The following is a 22134-nucleotide window of genomic DNA, read 5'->3' as shown; positions in this document are numbered from 1 at the left end:
TTTCCGCCAGCTGTCGATTAGTTTCCGGTTATGAAGCACCACTATTTGAACTGACTGTAGTAGAGTTATATAAATGTTATGTGAAGACAAAGAAAACCACGCGGGTAAAACGACAATTTTAATTGTGTATGCATGTTTTGTCAAGTTCCTCGATTTATTTTTATAGTGAAAGAGTAGCCCGGAACTCTTAAATTACATATTTGTGATTGACCAATGTATCTTTCTTGGACAGTATGCAAATGTACACGTTAATGCCGTGTAAAACTGAAAGGCAACAACATACGTGTGTTCAAGTTTGTAGCTTTGCGTCAAACACTGTATGACTTAGTAGTTATAATCACGTAGCGTTTTACTCATGGCTCGCGTTGGCTCTCGATGTCCAAATTTCAAAATCTTTATAACGCTGGATAGCATGTGGGTCAACATTCATTCCGAGATGATTTGCTGTGTTTTAAGTACCTAACATTCTCTGCAAATGCCGACACATTCAATTACAAATGCAACCATTTTACCATTGGACATTTATTCAATTATAATAATATTCAACATCTCAGAAAAAATGTAGGTGTCCCATTCAGAGGCTTCATGGTTTTCTTTGAAAATTATTTATCTGGTTCTATTTTTTTATCAACAGGCGGCGACTATGTTGAACTGTGAGATATGCAGTGAGGAAATAATGTTGGAGGAGGACATGAAAACACATCTGCTCCTCAGCCATCTGGAAAATGACATGGACTGCCCACTATGTTCTTTGTCAGGAGTGTCCTATGATGAACTTTGCTACCATATTAGTTCTGCACATCCAGACTACCAGCATAAAGCCCAAAAGTCATCTGACTCCACATCCTGTTGTCCTACAACCAGCACAAATTTGACAGAGGTTGAAGATCCCCAGACTTCAGGCAGCTGTGGTACAGATTTAGACGCAAAACCCTGCGGATCATCCAGTGACTCATCGCCACATAAAGAGAGAACTGATGCCATGTCGACACAAAGTAAAGGGGTTTTAACAGCTGAGGTGACTTCGGCCATCTCATCAACATCTGTAAGCGCCGAAATAAAACGGGGTTTGGGGATGAGCGTTCCTGTTACGGAAAAAACTGGATGTTTACCTGAGCAGAAAAGTCCCAAACAGAAACGACGAGCTTCTACAAAGAATGGTAAAAAATGTTTTTTTTTTAACTCATTCACTGCCATTGACGGCGATAGACGTCAAAAATTCATTTGAACTATTTCTATTAGTTTAACTTTTTTTTCTGCTTTTGTTAGCAAGAGTAGGAAAACCTATATATTTTTTATTGTACATATAAAACAGATATAAAATGTGTGATTAATTGTGAGTTAACAAGTGAAGTCATGCGATTAATTACGATTAAAAAATGTAATCGCCTGACGCCCCGAATTTTTAATAATCTTTAAATCGTGTCAGGCGATTACATTTTTTAATTGTAATTAATCGCATTACTTCAATAGTTAACTCACGATTAATCACACATTATATATCTGTTCTGATAACACAAAAAAAAAGTTCTATGTTTTCATACTCTTGTTAACAAAAGTGGGAAAAAAATGTTAAACTAATAGAAATAGTTCAAATGAATTTTTGACGTCTATAGCCGTCAATGGCAGTGAATGAGTTAATGTTCAACTGGAGTCATTTTAAGAGTTATAAGTTAGAGTTGATGTTTTTTACAGGGCCATTCTCTTGCCCCATGTGTGCACTTGTCTTCAGCAGCAGCAGCATCTTACAGGAGCATGTTGAGTTGCACCTACAGGAACACCACTTTGCTCAAGGTATTTTGTAATACTGTATAGTCACGAATGTGTCAGAGTTTGCAAAAGGCCATGATATTCAACAGAGATTACAAACATCAAATTAAGACAAGTTAAATCACCTAACGTACGTGAGGAATCTGTTTTTAGGGGTCATTTTAATGTCACTCTTCTAAGTCGGACTTTTCCCAAAATGTCTTCTCGCAGAGGAGAAACTTGAGTGCCCAATGTGCCCAACTGTTTGCAGCGACAGCACCTCCCTGCAGCTGCATGTGGAACTGCATTTAGACGAAGGAGCAGGTGGGATTGTTTTTAAGCATGATTTCACCGGTTTAATGTGTGTAATTACAGAGGCTCGTAACTCGTTCATCTTACAGTCCTAACTCTCAGTCGTTTGCTTTTGCTGCAGGGAGCTCTGATTCAGACGCAAAAGTGGCTTGGAGACTTCAGCAGGAAATGGAAAAGAAGAGGAAGGAGGAAGAAACCCGACTGGAGAAGGAGCAGTTTAAAAAGTTGCAGGTCTGAAGTTTTTCAGAGAAGAACACTGTAGCTGTGTGTACAGCTTTCAACATGTTATGTTCATTTTAGATGTAATAGTGCAATCTAGCGCTTGCTTTATACGTGCTCTGTGTATGTGATGCCGAGTTCAAATCTTTCGTTACTTATATCCATGCAAAAAAATGCTTCATTAATGTTACATCTGGCAAGCGCAAAATTGTACAAATTGAGGTTATGCCACCATGTACAGTAGAGTACAGCACGTGGGTGCCAGTATCATAATATACATTACTGCCACCCACAAGACGTGAGTTTAACAATGTGGGATGAAATGGCATACACGATTCATGCCACAATTATTACCAAAATGATCATGATTATCAGTGTTCTCCTGATAATAAAGCAAAACACGTCAGATACGCACAGTCAAAGATTTTGCAACTCATTTTATTTTGAATACAAAACTTATCAAATCTGATCTATTGTAACTCCCCTTTATCCCCTCCACTCTCTCTTCCCACCAGACCAGATCACCAAAATAGAATTGTGTATTTTTTTACTTCTGCTTTTATTTTCTGCACGTCAGTTGCACCTTTGTGTGGTATGTTGTATGTGCAGAAGCAGTTTGGCCTGGATGGCAGCGGCGGCTATCGCGCACAGATGGAGAAGACCATGGAGAGAGATGTGGCCAGGGGCGTCATGGCCCCCGCAGAGTATTATTGTAAGAAGGTGGAGATGATGGAGTCTCTTGCCTCAGGAGTTGATGATGGCAAGACCAGAACTCAGGGTATGTGTATTTCTTGGTGCGCTACCAACATTCTGCAAAATGTTAAGACACACACACGCACACACATGCAGTTTGAAAGAAGTTGAGTTCCCATATATATTAGGGGTGTTAGGCGATAAAAAATTCGAACTAAATTAATTTAACTCACGATTAATCCCAAATGTTATATCTGTTCTGTAATAAATGGTACAATAAACAAGTTTTTTTTCAAACTCTTGTTAACATAAAAGTGGGAAAAATGTTAAACTCAATAGAAATATGGCTGCATATTTTAGTAATTGTTACAGTAATTTCATAATAATTAATAAATGAGTTTAAATTTAAAAGATGTACTCTACTGTAAAAAAAAAAAAAGGAAAGTGATATTGATTTGTGTTGAGGTCATTTTCTGCCACTAGATGACATAATTGCATTTGTAAGACGTTTGTGACAGATCAGTGCATTTTCCCCCCCATATCAAGAGCTATCTAATCTTTAACGTGAAGTAATTTGTGAAATTCTGCACATTCAAATTTTTTTAAATATACAACTTGACCCCATTCTCCACAAATATATGCATTATTATTACATTCATTACAGCAACATTTTGACCTGGATGTGTCTGCTGTGTTGCGGCTGGAATTCCCCCAGTACAGGCGGTCATTAATTGTGCGTTAAGAAAATTAGTGGCGTTAAAGGGACTTTAAATGAACTCAAAATTAACACCCTCATTTTGACACCCCTATTATACATATTACTGTAGCATATTTGTAGCCATTATCCAATGCACTCTGCATATAGTGACACCTTTTTTTTGCATTGGTAGGTAATTGATCGTCTCAGCACAAGGGTGTTGAATGTCCCGAGCTGAACTTTTTGCTCTGTAGTTTCACGCGCATGCTTGTCCACCTGTGCCCAGGCGTCATTGGAGCTTTGTGTCAATACTATCAGACTGAGAGCAGAGACTGTGTGCACGTGTGGCTGAGCGCTGACACGGACCACTATTGCTCCTCGCCGGGAGACAAAGGCTGGGGCTGTGGTTACAGAAACTTCCAGATGCTGCTCTCCTGCCTTTACAGGCTCGATACATTTGATTCCTCTTTACAAGGTGCGCGCGTTATATCCACCCTTATAGGAAATAAGTACAAGCTTTAGTATTACTACTCCTTAAATACTTTTTGAAGCACAAGGGCACATTTCTGGGATGCATTGATTGCACTTGGAGGGAATGGGAGAAAAAGGTACCCATCGCAATCCGTTAATTATATTCTACTTAGAGTTTGATCTAAAAAGTATACGCCCCTATTCAAATGCCAGATGTTAAGATTTAGAAACAGTAAATAAAACATTTCAAAACCTGAAGATAATTTTTTTGAGGGAGAAGTAAAGACAATTAAAATAGTGTGGTTGCAGAAGTGTGCACACCCTCTTCAACTGGACACGTGGCTGTGTTTGGAATTACGAATCACGGTCCAGAAAGTAAAAACCCTGAAACAGTTTGGCTTTCGCTACAGGTGCTTTCATACAACAGGTGGAGACGAGCTTGTTTACCTGCCAGTTGATTAGAAACACTTGTGGCTAAAGCCAATCTGTGGTAAGGTTTTTACTTTCTGGACCTTGATTCCACAACCCTGGTAACCAGTCCATTAGATGGGACCAAGTATGCACTGTCATCTTTGACTTTTTTTTTTTTTTTTTTTTTTTTTTGCTCTCTAGCAGAAGTACCTGAAGGTTTTGTGCTAATATTGAGTTTATCAGTTATTTATTTTTACTTCCATTCTTTAAAATGTTTTGTTTTGTTTTTTTCAATAGAGTTGTACAGGTTATAGGTCACAATGGTGGAATAAGTTTCAAAAATGAAACTTGCTGTTATTTTTTTAAATATTACAAAAACATTGCATTTGAATAGGGGTGTGCAGACTTTTTATATCCACTGTATTTGACTGAGATTGCACACATACCGACTATATAGTTTTCTTGACATTAACTGTAAATGCAGGGATTACCAGCCTTTAAAAAAAAAAAAAAGATACTTTTTGGGTACTGATTCACATCCTTTCCACAAACTTGATCATATTCCATATTTACATTATGAAATGAAAGATGATCAGATTAAAAAGAAAAAAAATACGGACACATCTTATTCATTTGATTCTCACTCTGTCCCAGACAAATCAGTGCCAAGTATCCCACGGGTGCAGAGTATGATTGAAGATGCATGGAAATTAGGACTGGATCCTCAAGGTGCGTCGCACTTTAACCATAAACTGCAGGGAACACGAGGCTGGATTGGTGCCACAGAGATCTACGTCCTCCTCACTTCTCTAGGAATCAGGTGCTTACCGTTAAACTGCTTGTTGCGGAATTGGATAGCGTTTATAGTTTTTCTTTATAAATTAAATTAAGCTGCATTTCTTTTTATTGACAGACTACTCCAATATATTTAAAAATGACACCCAATGTATTTACAATTGATGTAAATTAAATTGCATTCAAATGTGTTCGGTTTCTCTTTGCGGCCCAATATGAAATGGCCCACATAGCGGTACCGGACCGGATTGATTTAAATGTTAAGGAGGTTTAAATGACGTATTTCTTTTTCCTTTTTCCGCCAAGCGGCCGCATCGTTGACTTCCATCAGCCAACAGGCCCAGGAGACACCCATCCCCAGCTCTTTGAGTGGGTCAAACAGTACTTCAGTCAGTCCAGCAGGAGTAACAGATTGCCTTCCAGAGTCATCCAGACCTCCTCGCCACCACTGTACCTGCAGCATCAAGGTACGCACGCACACAGCAACGCCAAATCTCGATACTTGCACACTGCACATGGCCACTTGGATATCTTATCTTTCCTTGTACTGCAGTCCTTTAAAAAAAAAAGTCATTTCACTGGGGTTGGGTTTTGGGCCGCATTATATCACTCTTAGTGGGTCTGTCAAATCCAGTAAGAAGAATAGTAAGCTCTTATTAGTAGTTTGGGTGGTGCATGGGAAGTGGGACTTCTAAAGCGTAAGCTGGGCCAGAAATTCTCCTAAAAAAAAGTTCATATGCCTTGAGATACGAGTTTAATTCATTCCATGACCACCCTTGTAACTCAAAACCTGGCTGTACCGCAAATCATATTTCACCATTGCAATGAATGGAGATGCCCTTAATCAATTCAAGTCTCCACCCAGACATTTGTTGTGATGGGTATTTTAATGAGAAGAAATAGCACTCCATAATGTACTTTATGAAAATATACAGTAATGATGTAATTAAATGGTATTAAAGACAATGAAATTATTATTGCCACACTTTATCAATTGAATGGCCATTGTGCTGCTCCTTTTGGCGTGCCTGCCTTTGCCACCTGGGGCAGTATTAGAGAGACAGGTTTTAGCAGGGTAACAAGATGGCGTCCATATGTCATGTGACCAGCAGTTGACCAATCATGCTGTGACCAATGGACGCCATCTTGTTACCCTGATTTGAATGACCTTATCCTGTCCCCTTAGGGCATAGTCGCTCCATTGTGGGTTTGGAGCAGCGGAAGAATGGAAGCCTGTGCCTTCTACTTTTGGATCCTATTTCATCATCAGCAGACACCTTGAAGTTGATGCGTAAAGACACTGTGTCCGTAGCCATCCGCCATGTCCGAAAGCTTCCTAACAGCCTGAAACATAAACAGTACCAGATAGTGGGAGTAGAGGGTGTGATGACCGATGAAGAGAAACAGGTTAGATGGCTATGTGTTGTTTTGTATACAGTACAGTGCAGTGTGAAAGTCTCAGGCCACCATTCGACTTGCTTGAGCATTTAAGGATGGCAGTCAGTAGTGCACAGACCTATTGTCAAGTCCTTTACAAAAGTGTGTGTGGGGGGGGGGGGGGGGGGATTGTGGTGTGTAGTTGAGGTTTAGTCCATCTATTATCTGTTAAAGTTTTGTGAAAATTACTTTTTAATTTTTGTGTTTTGTATTTGTCCTCATATTTAGTTTTGTGCTATTTCTGAAAAAAAAAAAAAACTATGAAAAGGATCATTAAAACAACTGAGACTTTTGCACAGCACTGTATTTTGCTAAATTATGAGAAATATTTCATTTTAATTGCACATTTAGAACATGTTTTGTTTTTGTTTTTTTGCTTTAACAGACCCGCATCTTGAACTCGAGGACACTGTGTGCTGAAAGGATCCCCTGAACTGAAACATGAATATTTATTTATTTTTTTGTATTTTCATCATCACCATCTGTTTTTAATGTGAATATTATATTTATAGTATGCTGCACTCATTTGCTAATAAATGTTCAAAATCAGTCACTGATGTTAGAGTGGGCCACTCGCTTAACTTGTTTAGATCGTATGGGTTCAGTTACCAGTGACGTTTCTTCAATATCAACACTCTAAAAAATGAGACATATGCAGGGTCAAATTCTGCCTTTCTCCACCTGTACTCCTACTTTTTCACATTTTGGACTGTGTCACTGTTGGACCCCCTTCTGGGCTCACTGCTCATGTGGTCACCACTTTTATCAAAGCAGCCGTACAGTACGTCGTCTTCACTTTTTGCTTCTTCCTTGCTCTTGTTGCTTGTGATGTTGTTGGACCCAGTTCTTCCTCTTCAAACCTCTGGTAAGGTGTTTTATATTCCTCAGTGCGGGGATCTTTATCACTGATTGACCGATCTACCAATCAACTGTCACTTGAAATGACATTGAGGAAGCAAAGGACATTTTTCAGCCTTGTAGCACTGTTTAGCCATCTAAAGCATAAAAATATAAGCTTACTATTATAACTACTATACTTGAGTTTGACTGGTTATTTGGTGTAAACATTGTATTTATCTCTAATTTGTGGCTTCAAACGTTTATATGCTGCACAATGATGAATATAAGACAACTGAGGGATTTATTACCAAATTATTTTTCCTGTAGTGTCAACACACATTTTGTGCACAATTTTACTATACCTGTATACTAAAATGCACAGAAAAAAAGTAACTCATGATGGAACAAACTGAATATGGATTACAATACGTCACAGTATATTATAGGAATCCCCCGAGATCCACCAAGTGCACGCACCTAAATGGGCAGTACAAGGAGGAAGACAGAAAAAGTATGTTACCAGAAAATGAGATTCAATTTGTATTTCTTAATACATTGTTTATTTAAAATAGGCTCCACTTTCCAGGATGTGATTCTTGCAGCTATACCCCAAAAACCTAAATACTTCAGATCAGTAATTTTATTTAAGTTCAGGGTGACACAAAAAACGGGAGATTTTTAACAATCCAATAAAACCAAGAGTGATGGAAGACATTTTATTCATAGTAATTGAAACGTGCCATATAAGAAACAATGTTGTAATTTTCTTTTTTTTATTCCATCCTATGGATGACATCCTCCTGTACGAATCCTTTAAAATCTGCTGTTGATTTCTCATTGACCGCTGCAACATCCCAGCTGGGATAGCTGGAATTCCATCACTGTTTGATTACAAATGCCATGTTTTAAGGTTTCAATTACTATGAATAAAATATTTTTCTTTCATCACTTGGTTTTATTGGATTGTTAAAAAGTTCTGTTTTTTTGTGTCACTCTGTAAACAGAACTGTCCAATATAGTAGTTCAATTGAATTTCAACTTCCACCAGTATGGATTTCTTTGAAAATTTTGAATTCAATAAGTATATTTGTGAAATAGTTCGGTATACACTATATGGCCATACTTATGACTTATAGTACACCCTTGTGGACAGCACAAATCAAGCATTCACAACAAACAAATTTAAACAGGAGGTAATTAATGAAAGATGGAGGTCTGCATTGACAAAGATTCCCCCTCTGACTGCTGTTAGAGTCTTAATGTTGGATCATCATCTTGTGTCTGTAATCGTATTCCAGACAAGAGAAATGGTGCTGTCGGCCGCCTGCAGTCCTTTTTTGGTACTGCAGCTTTAGTCCTCATCACTGCCCATCTCTAAAGGGTCAAAGTCGGGGTCATCATCCTCTAAATCCAAGTCCTCGATGTCCTGGAATAACGACTCATCCACTTCAACATTGTTTCCAGCTGAAAGAAGACAAAACAGCAGGAGTGACTTTTAACAATAAGCAGTTAATTTCATTAGAAATACAGCAAGTTTTTGGTTTTTATTATAGAGTTCCCGCCAAACTTGTATGGAACCGAACTGCGCCGTAATTTAGTACCAATTTACACTAAAAATAGAGATTACAATATTCTTATGAAAAACACTTCTAGGCCAAAAAACGGCAGGAACTGAGCATGCCAACATATGCTGCATGACCACATATTCTTACACCGTTCGTAAATGAAAATGTCATGACTCTGCCACGAGGACACCCTGTAATGTTCCGAATAAATCCAATCTTACCAAGAATTTGATTGCCTAGCAAATACTAAAATCAAATATAACAGCAAATATTTCTCAATGTATGTTTGCTTCATCCATGCGAACATAGAAGAAAAACAAGATTTCTTTACCACATACAACTATGAAATCAACTTATTTCATTCCCTTTTTCCCCACTGAATATGAACATAAACTGTATCATCAACACATTACCATCTTCAAGGAACTGGATGTCTGACGTGTCCAGATTGCGGTCCGTCTCAAACAGCTGCTTGCCTGTGTAAAAAAAAAAGGGGGGGAGGGGCAGAATCTCAAAACTAGAGTTAATGGTAACAGATAATAAGCTGTTTGGCATTGGCAGAAGAAAAAAAATGTCATGGGTGCAATGCACACTCACTCGACACACACTTTGTTCCTTATAAATGTGTCACCACAAAAATTATTTCCAAGATGCAGTGGGTTTTTTTTTGCGATAATGTTTATTTTGAGTCACTATTCCCAGTCGTTTGGTAAAAGAAAGTGAAAAATTAAAATCTTAACAGTCTATTGTGTGCAGCAGATTTGGCTTCTACTTTCTCAAACAGATGACATGTGACAAAGCACTAGTACTTTGGAAAATTCAGACATCAGTCATGTGACGTGGTCATCTTATACAAACTCTGCCTAAAGGTATTTTAAAATTGCCATCAGCAAAACTGACATAATTGCCCATTACTAATTTAGGCAACATGAAATTTAAGCTAACACAAATGTTTAAATCTGTCTGAAGATTATCTAACTATCTCATCGATTACCGTTTGGTTACAAAATGAATTAAAATGCTTAATTGTAAATGGGCCGAGACCCAAAGAGCAATGCTTGACTATTGTACTGTAATTGCAAGCTGAAGCATTTACCTGTGAGTTTTGTTTTGCCTGATTGCTCCTCTTCCTTCTGTTTTGTGTTCCGCATCTCAGCCATTTCGAGTTCGAAATTGGCTTTCCAGGCCAGGAAGTTCTCAATTGTTACCACCGTGCCCTGGAACGCCACCTGTGTCAAGCACACATGCAGTGCTCTCATCATTCTCAAATTAAGAGACCATCCATTGCACATCATCGTCGTCATCATTCCAAATAGTGCTTTACCCTCTGGGGTTTTCATTTAAAAAAAATGCGGAGTGGTACCTCTACCAAATTCTGGGGTGCACTCAAAAAAAAATTTAATGTACAGTGGAACCTCAGAGTTTGAACGTCTTGGAACTCGTACAATTCGGACTTCAACCAAAAAACATCGGAGTAAAAAAAAAAATGCCTCGGAGTTTGAACCCATTTTCTGTTTGAACACCCAAGCAAAGCAGGCTAAGCGGAACGTAGCTTGAAAACGGGTAGTCGAGTGAAGCCGAACGATGCCAAATGTTCACGTTGCGGTACTTGAGACGATGCATTGCTCATTTCCAGTCAGATCGTGAATACTCCCGGAGGTGCTCCATACCCGCGAGTGCATTTTGATTTTTCCACGACAATTTTCTTCGCCACGGGCCCAAAGAAAGACAATAGTGCCAGTGGCAGCAAAGAAAAACATACAGTGCTACGAAACACAGTGGAATTAGGAAGGGGATTATCGCGCTGTTGTAAATACCGTAACTATTTCTGTAAAGACTGGCACGAGCACCCCCCTTAGCTGTTCAACAACGTGCCTGATGTTACTCAACGCACGCAAGGACCGCTTAGTAGTCTAACAATATGCCCAATGTAAAATACACAAACTCAGCACTGAACTAAAGCTAGCATTAACATAGCATTTATCATCCACTGATGCCATCACAACAGGTAAGGTAAGGTATTTTTATTGTTTAAATACTGTACTGTACTGTAAATGTAAAAAACATTTACATAGAATAGAAATTAAAATTGAAATTTTCTGTTTTTGAATCTTGGGAACGGATTAATTGCATTTACATTATTTCCTATGGGGAAAATAATTGCTGAGGTTGAACAATTCGGACTTTGAACACTTCGGAGGAATGAATTATGTTCAAACTCCGAGGTACCAATATATATTGACTTTTTTATTTATTTATCAAGACATACCTTCATAATACACACTTTTTATTTGATCAAAATGAGAAATAAGAGGCCAGTGTTTAACCCCTGATGATGAAATGGTTAACTAACAGGACCATATTTAACCGAACACAGCACTGTTATATATTATTTAATTTCACAATGAACAGGGTTCCAGTAATTGTATTTAATATTTTAGAAAAATAAAACATTAAAAAAAACTGCACTAAAATGCATATAAATACTTCATTCACAAAACTGCATTTTTTTTTTTGAGCCAGTGGGGGGGCACTAGTAACACATCCGCCTCAATTTGTGCCAGGAAAAAAAACTTTTAACCCAGAGACACGTTATACAGTATAATGTCCCGCTACTACCTTCTCTGCTTCCTCTGCCGCCTTCTCTTGACGCAGTTTCTCCTCCTCTTGTCTGTTCTTCATCAAGTCCACAATTTCATTCAGTTTCTCCTGCACGGCTGTCACCAGGGTAAAAATCATCACCATCCCCAGATTTTCTTCTGCCTGCAGAGAAAAACGAAAACACAACAACGCAATGAAACTAATTTCCATGGTAGAATGCATGTCAGGGATTCCTATGACATGTCACACCATACTCAAAAAGTACATAAACGTGCATAAATACATATAAGGAACCCATACGAAAAGACAAGGCCTGTCTTTGCTTTAATTCATGTTCAGACCTGTTGTTGCAATAGTGTGAGGATGTCATCCATATCATTGTTTTCCAGGTTCTCTTGGGAGTGGACCTCCCATAGTGGTGGTTCATCTGGGTAATTTTCTACATATGTAAACTTTAAAGTTGCATCCACAGCTGTAAAGGAAAGAAAATATCGCACAGTCAGCATACAAACATTCTAATGACCATAATGTCTTACAGTCGCTAAAGGCTTTATAATGGCAAAGTGTTGACTGAAACATTGACTCTCATATAGACAAAAGGATTGCTAGGAAGACAGCCATGGAAGAAATTTTGGAGCTAGGTGTTGTATTATGAATTTTAAGCCACCATCATCACAACTACTCAAATTAAAACTATAAATAAATAAAGGACAGTCATTTACTTAACCAGCATACATACTCACTTTCACCATTTTCCCCTGCGTCAGACGTTACAGTGATAGTGAAGCTGATGGGGTCCTCTGAAAGCACTGAAATCGCATAGAATTCATTAATATGATTCAATCTCATCCATCCACATGACAATTTTCCTACTGAGATGGATGAGTATCCTAACTGACTCGGCTAGTGGTGGGGTACAACTTATTATATATATATACACGATATATATAAATATATATATATTTTAATACTATGTAATGAATTCACGGTCTAAAAGTATTTTAAAAGAGCGTAACACGGCTACGTTGTTCAAGATACCTCCACAAAAGTTAGTTTTTTTTTTTCTATTGCTAGCTACCTGTTAGCTGTCTTTTACTCGCATGTCAATATAAATGAATTCGCACCTGTAAAAGAGTCTGGGTATATAGACTCAATTGCTTCGAGTTCATTTCTTTGCTCTTCAGCGTAGTCTGTCATTTTTGTATTGATGCAGGTTATCTAGCAGTTATCAAAATCATCACCACGGTGTTGCAGGCAGCTACTACCATCACAAGCTGCGTGTTCTGGCAGTTCGATGACGATCGATTATATCCACCACCTGCTCTCAGCAATTTTATGACCCCCAAAATTGTGGCAGTCCTTTAGCTTTGTGATGATATGCAGATTATAATTGTGTCTGTTACATGTTATTCAATAATGTTCTTAACTTTTTACGCTTTTTTTTTGTTTGTTACAGAAACATAATGACTTTTCTGTTTTCCATTATTTTTGTCTGCCAGTTCTTCTCGTAGTTTATGGCGGTTGGCAAGAAGCGTTACGGTAGATTACCGCCCTCTACTGGTATGACGTGTGAACCAAGTATGCCTGCACCATGAGTCTAGTATCTTTGGTTACACCTCCATTATTTCCACTTTGTACATTTAATATAATATAACCACATCCATCTCTACGTATGTATTTTATCAATGTAAAAACTGAAATATAGTATGTACTTTATAGTATCTAACATACATTTTCTACAACAAAGTTGGACAAACGCAGATGTATAGACTGGTTATCTGGCCAGAGTGAGATCAGCGGTGCAGATTCATAAAAGCCACAGTCTTTTTCTTGATACATTTTCAATCTTCTAACCCTGATTTGAAATTGGTGCTGGCCCGGTAACCCACCTGTATTGTTACAGCCAAATGCAGGGCCGACCCTACCCAATGTGGCACCCTAGGCAAGATTTTATGTGGCACCCCACCTCCATAAAAAAAAAATACATATCACTGGCGTCGTACCTCCAAAATCGACACTTTTCAGGAGACTCCAAAAATGTCATGTTTGTTCAACGATTAACACCGCAGCTTCAAAGGGAACAAGCCATTTTAAATAGTTTGGATTGGTCAATAATTTGTAAAAGAAAAAAATACGAGCAAATACCATCAAAAGAGTCCAAATCAGTATGGAAAAATAGTAAAGAAAATTGCAGAGTCATCAAAAACATTTATTGTGACCACTAAATTCAGTATTTAACATCATGATCAATTAGTTTAACATCTCAACAAGAACTTGCAGTGTGTAATGACGACGGGCCACCATGACCTAATTAAAGTAATTGCAGTAATTACTGCATGTAATAAATCTCTAAAACTTGCTTTACTGATCAAGTCCTCTGATATATGGTTACAAGCACAGCAGACTTTTGGTGCTCGGCTTCACTACTTTCTTTGTGATGGCTTTCAAATGTCATATAATTGTTGAAGCCCGCCCACACTATCAAAAACTTGCCTGAGCTTTGGACCGACAACCTCTGACATTTTATCCAGAGCATACTTTGGCTTTTGGATAATCAGCTTGTGAGCAACACTGAAAAGTGTAGCTTTCAAGTTTTCCTTTACTGGGATGCACTTGACTCCCATGCGGCCTAAAAAATCGATCATTTCTTCCTCCTCTTCATAATCAAGATCCTCTTCTATAGCCTTGTTCACAAGATCCCGTTCTTCCTTGCTGATGTATGAGAGAAATGACTCAAACAGCAGGTCTGGTGTGACGGATTTCTCACCAAACAGGAGGGCTGCCGTGAACGCTTTAGCGAGCCTGCAAGGGAAATAGCCATGCTCCTGAAACCCTTTCAGCAGGATACGACCGATCGCTTTCCATTCCGCTTCCATCCTCTTGTGCGAGAGTATCGGGACCCTCGTGTCTTGCCCTTCAGTGGCATAATCATAAAAATCCATCCAAAATGCAGAATAAACATCTCGAGAAACTGCGGGGGCTTCTGCCCCTCTCTCATTGATGTAACCAAATGTGAAAGTGCTGCTTAGCAGATTAGGATCTATGAACTGTGAGATTAATTCATCCAGAAGGTTTGTTCTGTTGAGTTTTATGTCGGCATTGGTGAGTTGATACTTTGTGAGATCAGAGCCGATTTTGGTCTGGGTAGATGCTCCGGAAAGAGAAAAAGTAACACGTGGCGTTACAGCATCATGATGCTTACTGATAGTGGGAGGGGGGTCACTTGGCCCGTTGTGTTCTCCCTCCAGCTCAGTGAGGTTTGAGTTAGTGGATTCCTTAATTGTTGTGCAGAGGTAGAACCTTAGCATTCCCATCTTCAGCACAGAATAAAGTTCCCCAATAGTCACATTTTCATCCAATTCTGCATCTTCTTGATAATCTAAAATATCAAAGCAGAATTCTTCCAATTTTCCTTTTTTAGAAGCCCCATTTGGAAAGAAAATATCCAGTGCTATTTGTAAAATGTCCGCTTTTTTGGACTCCTTTGACATATCAATTCTCCATGTCCCACCTCCTCGATTCTTGCGTTGCTGTTTCCCCTCGTGTATCCACCCCACTTCTACTTTCCTTGTTTGTCTAACAGCAAGCTTATTATTTCTCATATGTGGTCGGGGATGTATGAAAGATGGTCCAGGGTCTCCCTCGTCGCATTCCTCAAAGGCTTTACTCATGTCCATCTTCCGCCTGAGCTTTTGTAGTAGTGACTTCCTCGGGGTATCTTTCTCACCTTTTTTTTGATACTCAGAACAAAATTTCCGAGCGGCAATCCTGTCCCCATAGGCAGGAATGTAAACAGCCAAGGCGCGGTCATCCATCAATTCAATAACGGAGACGTCTATCTACAACACCAAATAAAATGATTAGTACTAAAGTAGCTGATTGATTAGTACTAAAAGTAGCTTTGAAGTATATGAAAATAAGATCGGGGTCATATTGTACGAAAGCGTATTGCAGTCACTTGAAAAAAAAAAAAAGTCCTGTTTTTCTGACACATTTTTGGGGGGAGCTTTGTTTTTTTGAGTATTTTTTTTTTCAGTTTTAGTGAATATTTTTTCCCCATTTTTTTGAGTAATCTTTTCGGTGTAATTTTTTCCCGTTTTTTTTGGTGATCTTTTCGGTTTAAAAATATATATATCTTTCTGTTTTTCTGAGTAATTTTTCCCTGTTTTCCCCCCAAAATGTTTTTCCTGTTTATCTAAAAAAAAAAAATCTGTTTTTCAGAATATTTTTTTAAAGGGGTTTTCCCTCAGAGATTAGAGAACAAACCACAATACAGTATACACATTCATTCCTTTATTGAGAGCCAGTAAGTAAACATGACCATCTTATTGCATATGGAGGTATGCGGGAAAGTGTCCGCTTCCGCTATTAGCGAGTCTGCAACAAGTTACTTGGAGTTCAGAAGTAAAAAAAAAATAAAAACCTCCAAAAAACAGAACACCAGCTCTGTTTTTCGGAGAAAAAATAAATCCTATTATTTTTTTTTAATCATTTTTTAATGTTTTTTAAAATATTTTTTGGGAATAATTTTGGCCGATAAAAAATATTCAGTAAAACCGAAAAAAATATTCAAAAAAACAGAAAATAAAAATAAAATACTCAAAAAACAAAGCTCCCCCCAAAATTTTGTCAGAAAAACAGGAGGTTTTTTTTCAAGTGAATGCAATACACTTCCATAATATTGTTCAAAAGCCTAGTTTATTTTCTATCAGTGTTAGTGGCATGAGCACATTCTGAAAGTGTTGTGTGGACATTTCTGTATTTGTAAAACAGGTTTCACACAACATAGTTTTCATAAACATGACACTTGACCTTTGTGTAATTATATCAAATAAGTGCCAAGTACAGTATTTAACTTAAAGCTTAGCAACAGTGAATGGAGCTTCATGAATCTTTAGGCAACCTACTTTGTCATCTCGGAGTTTGATTATGTTCTCCTCAGGAATATTGCGGCTTCGCAAGAAAGTATACAGCGCCTCCATTCCGATCTCCATCTCTCAACTGTGAATCTGTCAGAAATGTTCGGGAATCGTGATCATTAAATTAAAAAACACCACATACTCATCATACCTATACACCTACTTTTTGTCTGTTGGTGGTGTTTGTGATCTTGCTTGTCCCGTCTATCTGCTGATTGGCGTTCAGTGGTGTAGTCTGTTCAGCACACTTGTGTGTGCCCCAACCCTGTGTTACTGCTAAAATCATATGCACTTGTCACTGTCAAAAAATATATTGACCAGACATAGTTTTCCCAGTAGTCACATTTTTTTTTTTAACTCTTTGCAATATCCCCGTGGATCTCTCCAAAATCATTGATGCGTCTTAATTTTACCCAAGCTCTGTCTGTTTTCATTTGTATTTTTTTTTTTTACTTGATTTTGCTTTCTAATAAATTGCCTCTGTGTCCCAGCTTTTAATGTGGAAAATATGACCACCATAGCATTCCGACAACACTTGGAACGGTAAAAGACCTGGCCAAAACAAAACATGGAGTGGAGTGAAAGACGTCCCTTCTTCTTTCCTACCGAGGGCAAATGGAACGTAGCATTTGCATTTGGCATACGTTTCAACAAAATGGCCGGACGCAAACCACGCACTGCAGAAATAACGATAAAATCATAAAAATGACAAGCAAACAATGTTTACTTACTTAATTTTCACTGTGGGTTCGGTGATGACAGCCTCTTGTCCACCTGTGACCGCCCGTGAGTGCATGTGGCGCACAACTGCGCATGCGCAAATCAACAATACCCCGTGGCATTATGGGAAAAAATGCTATATTTTTAGCATTTGGCTTTCATTTTATCATACGTTCGAACGACTTTATCAACGCGTTTTAACCTATTTGAAGCACATTCAAACGACTTTAACAAAACGTTCGAACCACTTTGCATTACATTCGAACCATTTTACCAAAACGTTCTAAGTTAGGTACTGCAATGTCGTTCGAACGACATAGCACAGACAAAACATTCCCCATTGGTAATTCCACGCCTTCCGTACTTTTCCTTTCCTGTACACTGGGCAATTTTGGTCATTTTGACATGTTTACAAAGTTCTCTGGGGTTACATCAATACATTTGTACCTCTCCCTACGTAGTAGATCAGTATACCAATACGCCAGAAGAGGGCGTACTTGCTATTAAAGTTGGGCATTGCTTTATTTATATTTCATGTATGTTAGCTGTTCCTTGTTCAAGGTTAATTGTCAAGTTTTTATAACTATGCGCAGCTCCTGCACTTGAAAGAGATGTATTCATCCGTAGAAGATTTTATTTGATTTTATTCATGGCTCAAGCGACATTTTCTTTCTCTCTCTTTTTATCTCAACATTCAGTGGTGACAGTTCATCAAGTACTTTCATTCACTACATTAGTCACTGGCAATAAGGTGCATTAAGTAGCCTACGTTGGTATATATATTAATAAATAGCCTAAGTTACAGAAGTGTGTTAGTTTTTTTTCTACCATAAAACTTCAGCTTTACTCATGTTTCACTTTTCTCCAAGCGAGGCTGTCACTGTTCTAACATTTTAGTTACTGAATGTATTTACATGTTCTTATTGCTCGTACCATTTAAAGTGCAACTACCACCGTCATACATTTTGAACTATACAGGAACTATAACCTGGCAATCAATAGTTAATCCAGTGTAGGTGCACACAGACATGTGATGTTCAGGGTAATCGTTTTAGAATTTTCATTATAGTTTTTATTTCGTTTTGTCTTTTTTTTTGTCAGTTTTAGTTTTTAGAGCAAGTTTATTGGTTTGTATTAGTTTTAGGGTGTGTTTTTTTTAATGCTTTGTTTCAGTTTGATTTCTATTAGTAAACATGACCATCTTATTGCATATGGAGGTATGCGGGTAAGAAAAAAACAGAACACCAGCTCTGTTTTTCGGAATACATTTTTTTCAGTTTTTTGGGGGGTAACAGTCTCCACAGTTTGCTTTTTTGTTAACGGAATTTTTTTTATCTTTATTTCATTTCAATTCCATGCTCCAAGTCCAAGACGGGTCTCTTCTCTGGTGCAAACTCCCTGTCTATTCTCTCCACATAACGTTGCAGGGTACTGTAATATTGTTCGCTCCTTGAGAAAGTGTATAGTGCGGAGATCTCTTCCCAGGACTTGTGGTTGGGGAAAGGGAATGGATCGGGATTTTTGTTCTCAAAAAAACTTTGTAGGTTTCTTTCAGCCAGTTTGGAGGCATACTCCACAGTGTAGGCATCAAAGTGCTCCTTTTCTTTCTCCACATAGAGTTTCCAGAACGTGAGCTGCAGGAAGCTAACTTTGGAACGGCAGTTAGTGCAGCAGGTACCAAGAAGGCCAAATGTGGCCGCGATGATGATGATGCACCAGCCCAGAATCTGCACACGCCAACAAAACGAAATGATGTTCAACACATTATACCAGACTATTATGACATTTTGATAAATAACCTCCAACCTGACACTGATGAGTGTTTTCTTCATTCAGTACATTTGTTGCAAACTAGCACTGTCACTCAACACATTCCTATTCAAACAGTTGTCTTCTTTTTCTTCTACTGGGCATGCAACAAGCTTTTTCAAAGTGGAAGTCAACCCCAAATTTTCTTGACGCTAATATCTTGTATGTGCATTCTGATTAATATTGTGTTTGTGGAAAGTAAGCAAAATCCACCTAAGGGGCTCTTTTGCCCCTTGCTGTGACTGAAAATGACATCACAGGACTCAGGTAACAGCCAATCACGACTCAGCTTAAAAAAAAACACACCAAAAAAAACAGCACGTTAGGTTGAAGGTTCATATATTACAACCTTTAAAAGTGTGAATGTTTGCCAAATGAAATTCACGGTAAATTTTGTAGCGTGAATTTGACTCTAGAGTGGGACCCAAAAAAAAGGCTAATATTTGCACTTGGAAAAGAGTAAAATAAAGAATTGAAAAAATATAATAAAAGTCACTCAAGGGTTGAGGAATGAACTCACAACCTTCAGCTTGGGAGACTGCCACACTACCACCTGAGCTATCCCCCTCCTCCCGGTTGCTTATCTCATGGTTTTTAGTCTCTTGGAGTTAGGAAGTACACTAAAAGCAGGAGCTGCATGGCTCAGGAAGTAGTAGAAGCCGTTTGTTCCTCAAACCCTTGAGTGATTTTTTTTTCAATTCTTTATTTTACTCTCTTCCAAGTGTAGATATTGCTCTAAAACTGAGTCTGGTTGGTCAAATTTACTCTACAGAATTTACTGCATATATGTCCCTGCCTCTTATCCCAATGTAGATCCAAACTATAGACTGTTCTTTACAAAGCTGGAGAGAATCTACCAGCAGGTGTAAACAAGAGCCAACATTTCTAAGTTACAAGTCGAGGCTTGTTTGTGTGTAACGCCACCAGCACCGTGGAAAATATAACACGTGCATTGTACACATTACAAACGATGCATGTCATAAAATTCCCTTACCTGAGATTGGGCCCTGAACATCAGCAGCAGGTCCATGCGATCCTCATCCGACAACTTGGACCTGCCACAGGGAACTCTGGCTAGCTCCTCTCGACACTTCATGGTCTTGTTTTTACAGAAGAGGTCCACCACCAGGTTATCGTCGAGACCACTGACAGCGCATTCATAAAAAGTCCCATTGAGCAGGGCCACAGAGAGCCACATTATAGGAGCCACGCAAGCCCCTGTAAAGATGCTCACGAACACTCTGAAGCATCCAAAGCATCTGCCACGGGGACAAAGCTTCATGGGATTGAGGCAGCACCCGGTGTAAAGCCTCCACAACCTGGCGCTGAAGAACAGACCCAAGACCAGGAGCACAGCCGCAGGTCCAAGCAGGAATGTGAGCCCATAGGCAAAGTTCTGGTCATGGTTGCAGGGACACTGAAAGGAGACCATGGAGAAGACTCGCTCCCCGCCTATCGTCAGGAGGGCCATAAAGCTGTAGCCAATTGTGGCTTTCTGGTTCATGAAGAAACGCAGGACGGTCTGGAATTTATCCATGGTAAGTAATCAACCAGAAAAGAAGAGAGAACGGAATGAAAATGTGGACTCGCGAGCAACTGACATTTGCGAGGTCTTGTCTTGAAGACAAAAACAGTGCCCCTCCCTTTAGTTTGTGCTCTTCCCTTCAGACTCCTCCCTCTGTCCCTCGCCTACTCCTACCCACTCATTGCTTTTCATACAGCAAATCTACACATTATCCAAAGGGAAGTCACAAAATAGCTAACAGTGAAAGAGAGGCTGCAATATAGCATGTTCCAAATGAATACCACTGGTCTTGTATGTTTTTGTTTGTGTTTTTCATCTGTGCCATGAAAATCCTGTATATCCAGTTTTGCTGATTCACCCCCCCCCCCCCCCCAAGTCTCTTGACAGTAATGAAAGCTTGTAAGCCGTGGTAGCTTCTCTTTTACTGTTCTGCACTAGTCACATTTAACTCATTCACTGCCATTGACGGCAATAGACGTCAAAAATTCATTTGAACTATTTCTATTAGTTTAACATTTTTTCCCACTTTTGTTAACAAGAGTATGAAAACCTTTTATTGTATTAGAACAGATATAAAATCTGTGATTAATTGTGAGTTAACTAGTAAAGTCATGCGATTAATTACGATTACAAATTTTAATTGCCTGACACCCCTAATTTTTAATAATCTTTTCCTTATAAAAAAAAAGATTATTAAGAATTTAAAAACATATTTAAAAAAAAAAGAAAGAAAAAGAAAAGATTATTAAAAATTAGGGGCATCAGGCAAATAACATTTGGAATCGTAATTAATCGCATGACTTCACAAATTTTATATCTGTTCTAAATGTACAAAAAAATCTAGGTTTTCATACTTTAGTTGACAAAAATAGAAAAATATGTTAAACTAATAAAAAAAAAATTTGGGACATCTATAGCTGTCAATGGCAGTGAGTTAAAGGTAAGCACACGGAAACCACTCAAGCCAACCACTTTACACTTCCAATCTGTCAGTTATTCCCCCCCTTTTTAAAGTAAAATAATCCGTTTCAGTCAGATGCATATACTGTAGTATGTTGACATAACCCACCTTTGCAAGTATAAAATTTCAAACCATCATATCATGATGAAATCATGTATTTTGGCACGGCATGCGAGGAAGGAAACACGCAATCAGCAAATCATGCGGAATGACACCACTTCTTCTATTGAATGTTTCCATACAAAACATACCATTGTTATAGCAATGCAGCCAGTCACCATCAGCAGCTCTGCAGAATGAAGACGAAAACACATCCTCTCAGTGGTTTGTCTGTCGCAAGCCTCACAAGAGTGACTACTCAGACTAAGTGCCTTGTGGAAGGCTGCTAATGTGAAACATCATCAACACAT

The 22134-nt window shown here is 38.5% G+C and overlaps 3 protein-coding genes and 1 pseudogene across 5 annotated transcripts; 1 reads left to right on the top strand and 3 right to left on the bottom strand.

Annotated features, from left to right (window-relative positions):
* The first annotated feature begins 23 nt into the window (after positions 1-23).
* Positions 24-7816, top strand: zup1 (zinc finger containing ubiquitin peptidase 1). Of its 2 annotated transcripts, none has more exons than XM_086079571.1 (11): positions 24-104; positions 635-1160; positions 1696-1794; positions 1981-2073; positions 2183-2292; positions 2890-3058; positions 3957-4145; positions 5207-5372; positions 5654-5814; positions 6534-6754; positions 7170-7816. In XM_086079571.1, the coding sequence occupies exons 2-11, from the start codon at positions 644-646 to the stop codon at positions 7215-7217; spliced, it is 1773 nt and encodes a 590-aa protein (XP_085935697.1). In that variant the 5' UTR covers positions 24-104; positions 635-643; the 3' UTR covers positions 7218-7816. The 2 variants fall into 2 exon arrangements, with proteins under 2 accessions (XP_085935697.1, XP_085935698.1); XM_086079572.1 differs by having other exon boundaries at positions 35-126.
* A 335-nt stretch (positions 7817-8151) lies between these two features.
* Positions 8152-13107, bottom strand: rwdd1 (RWD domain containing 1). The gene is made up of 7 exons (XM_086079578.1): positions 12915-13107; positions 12534-12599; positions 12132-12262; positions 11809-11952; positions 10286-10418; positions 9603-9665; positions 8152-9088 (listed from the first exon to the last, which is right to left on the bottom strand). The coding sequence occupies exons 1-7, from the start codon at positions 12985-12987 to the stop codon at positions 8976-8978; spliced, it is 723 nt and encodes a 240-aa protein (XP_085935704.1). The 5' UTR covers positions 12988-13107; the 3' UTR covers positions 8152-8975.
* An 871-nt stretch (positions 13108-13978) lies between these two features.
* On the bottom strand, positions 13979-16985 carry LOC147171999 (uncharacterized; annotated as a pseudogene). Its single transcript, XR_015095461.1, has 3 exons — positions 16873-16985; positions 16698-16799; positions 13979-15629 (listed from the first exon to the last, which is right to left on the bottom strand). The product of XR_015095461.1 is annotated as an uncharacterized LOC147171999 (transcript).
* On the bottom strand, positions 16873-21011 carry calhm5.1 (calcium homeostasis modulator family member 5, tandem duplicate 1). The gene is made up of 3 exons (XM_086079577.1): positions 20233-21011; positions 17441-19156; positions 16873-16985 (listed from the first exon to the last, which is right to left on the bottom strand). The coding sequence occupies exons 1-2, from the start codon at positions 20773-20775 to the stop codon at positions 18767-18769; spliced, it is 933 nt and encodes a 310-aa protein (XP_085935703.1). The 5' UTR covers positions 20776-21011; the 3' UTR covers positions 16873-16985; positions 17441-18766.
* Positions 21012-22134: the final 1123 nt, after the last annotated feature.

This window comes from Leptonotus elevatus, chromosome 6 (assembly GCF_054856555.1).
Source record: "Leptonotus elevatus isolate MCC_2025b chromosome 6, RoL_Lele_1.0, whole genome shotgun sequence".
Taxonomy (NCBI): domain Eukaryota; kingdom Metazoa; phylum Chordata; class Actinopteri; order Syngnathiformes; family Syngnathidae; genus Leptonotus; species Leptonotus elevatus.
This window is presented reverse-complemented; position numbering and strand designations above follow the sequence as displayed.

Excerpts from the sequence above, each read along its gene's own strand:
- zup1 (XM_086079571.1), top strand. The coding sequence starts at position 644 with ATGTTGAACTGTGAGATATGCAGTGAGGAAATAATGTTGGAGGAGGAC. Across the intron at positions 5,373-5,653 it reads CTCACTTCTCTAGGAATCAG|CGGCCGCATCGTTGACTTCC; the intron begins GTGCTTACCGTT and ends TTTTCCGCCAAG. Across the intron at positions 5,815-6,533 it reads ACTGTACCTGCAGCATCAAG|GGCATAGTCGCTCCATTGTG; the intron begins GTACGCACGCAC and ends CTGTCCCCTTAG.
- calhm5.1 (XM_086079577.1), bottom strand. The coding sequence starts at position 20,775 with ATGGATAAATTCCAGACCGTCCTGCGTTTCTTCATGAACCAGAAAGCC. Across the intron at positions 19,157-20,232 it reads TGTTCAGGGCCCAATCTCAG|ATTCTGGGCTGGTGCATCAT; the intron begins GTAAGGGAATTT and ends TGGCGTGTGCAG.
- rwdd1 (XM_086079578.1), bottom strand. The coding sequence starts at position 12,987 with ATGACAGACTACGCTGAAGAGCAAAGAAATGAACTCGAAGCAATTGAG. Across the intron at positions 12,263-12,533 it reads CGCAGGGGAAAATGGTGAAA|CTGTGGATGCAACTTTAAAG; the intron begins GTGAGTATGTAT and ends TTTCCTTTACAG. Across the intron at positions 10,419-11,808 it reads CGGCAGAGGAAGCAGAGAAG|GTGGCGTTCCAGGGCACGGT; the intron begins GTAGTAGCGGGA and ends TGCTTGACACAG.